The sequence below is a fragment of the Moschus berezovskii genome, chromosome 14 (assembly GCF_049115385.1).
Source record: "Moschus berezovskii isolate FMDL1 chromosome 14, NW_MosBer_1.0, whole genome shotgun sequence".
Classification (NCBI taxonomy): Eukaryota; Metazoa; Chordata; class Mammalia; order Artiodactyla; family Moschidae; genus Moschus; species Moschus berezovskii.
In genome coordinates, this window is record NC_142473.1 from 62009425 (window position 1) to 62011032 (window position 1608).

At 48.6% G+C, this 1608-nt stretch overlaps 1 protein-coding gene across 1 annotated transcript; it reads right to left on the reverse strand.

Annotated features, from left to right (window-relative positions):
- Positions 1 to 581: 581 nt before the first annotated feature.
- LOC148775649 (uncharacterized) lies at positions 582 to 1371 on the reverse strand. The gene is made up of 2 exons (XM_088843394.1): positions 1089 to 1371; positions 582 to 1006 (listed from the first exon to the last, which is right to left on the reverse strand). Exons 1-2 carry the CDS (start codon positions 1369 to 1371, stop codon positions 582 to 584), a joined length of 708 nt encoding a protein of 235 aa, XP_088699520.1.
- Positions 1372 to 1608: the final 237 nt, after the last annotated feature.

Genomic DNA, 1608 nt, shown 5'->3' on the forward strand with positions numbered 1-1608 from the left:
TCATGAGTCACTTGGTGTCCCCTCATCTGACATTTTCAGGGTAGGCTAGAGACACAAAGGCTGCATTTATCACCATCTGAGACCCAGCAGCCTCTGGCTGGGTCTATTGGTGTATAAAGTCTATAGGCCTTGCACAGTCTTTCGCAGAACTCAGAGGGTGATTTGGTTTCCCTTTGAATCATTTCGGAGGGTTTTGTGATACTCATAGCTTTTCAGCCCCCCTCTTGAGACTTTGTAAAATAGTCACCCGATATCTCTCCAGGCGGCCCCACCCTTCCTCTGTGTTACAGTCCCAATTGGGCCCATCATCGGGGGTGGCTAGTTCTACCCACCTCTGTGGGTTTGCAGTACCCTCAGGTGCCATTTTTTTTAACCATTTTCTGGCCTCAGTTAGGATCCTGTGTCTTTCCTCAGGGCTGAAAAGGGAGACTAATAGTGGATTATGTCATCCTATGTAGGGCGATGGGTTCAAGAAATCGTCTCCATTAGCCTAATCATGGCTTGTGGCTTCCCCGAGTACAGTGGAGCGTGTCTCTGCCAGTTTAATATATCTGTAGAGGAAAATGGCTGGTAATAATAGGCTACAGGGGGCTGATGGTAGTGCCCCATGCGTCCTGAACTGGAGGCTGTTGTAGCTCTCTGAGGGGCACCTGTAGTGGGGTTCTTTCCCCCTGTTCCTTGGCAGAGCACAGCCTCTGTCTAATTGCTGTGTTTTCTTCCCCCTTCCCATCAGTATTCACCGGAAGAGGTGGATACAATCTAGGAGGTCCAGCTGAGGTGGAATTCTGGGGGTATTGATCAGAGGTCTCCATTACTAGGATTGGAGCCTGCCAAAACGGTGGCTCTATGAACTCCAGGAGAGCTGGTGGAAGAGCAGTGGCTGCTGCAGGAACTTCACCTGGCCCTGGATTGGGCATTAAGGCGGCCTCCAGTCCTGGTGGAGCACTGGGAGGCAGGAGCATCATTATCCAGTATAGGGGAGGGGTCAGGTCATCCCCGTCCAAACCCTGTAGAATTTCATTTTTTATCATCAGTCAATTTCTGTGGCATTAATATGTTTCCCTTTCCCTTCTGGATACCGAACCTTGTCCAAGTAGGAGGGTCTTGAGCTAACCCTAGCCATGAGTCAATATATGGATATTGATCCAGGTGTCCTGGCTCTCCTGTGACTAATGTATAGACTGCTTCCACTGTTTTTAAGTTCATGGTGTTCTCTGGTGGCCATTCTACTCCCACAGGGGGCCATTCGACCTCACAGAGTATGTGGAGGTGGTTAGGCTTCATCTTCACCCCACAGTCGTCTCCAAATCCCTTCTTTAAATTTTTAATCATACACTCCAATACAGTTGCTTTAGATTCACTTCCCCCCATCTTGCTTACTTTCTCGGACCTTCTTCTACTTTTCCTTTTCATTCTGTCTACGAAGTTCTCAGTAACCTATGTACTTCTGATATTTCCACTCCATGACACTTAAATTGCCATTCTGCTTCCTTCCTAATTGGGGTGAGAAGAGCCTTACCTGCCAGATCCCAGAGGGAGAAGGGATTGGCATGTTTTCACCTGCTGGTCAGCACAGCCGAACTAGAACACCACATGGTCCAAGACTGT

Coding starts and splice junctions, on each gene's coding strand:
- LOC148775649 (XM_088843394.1), bottom strand. CDS start 1,371: ATGGGGGGAAGTGAATCTAAAGCAACTGTATTGGAGTGTATGATTAAA. Junction 1,007..1,088: donor TCAAGACCCTCCTACTTGGA/CAAGGTTCGGTA, acceptor AAATTCTACAGG/GTTTGGACGGGGATGACCTG.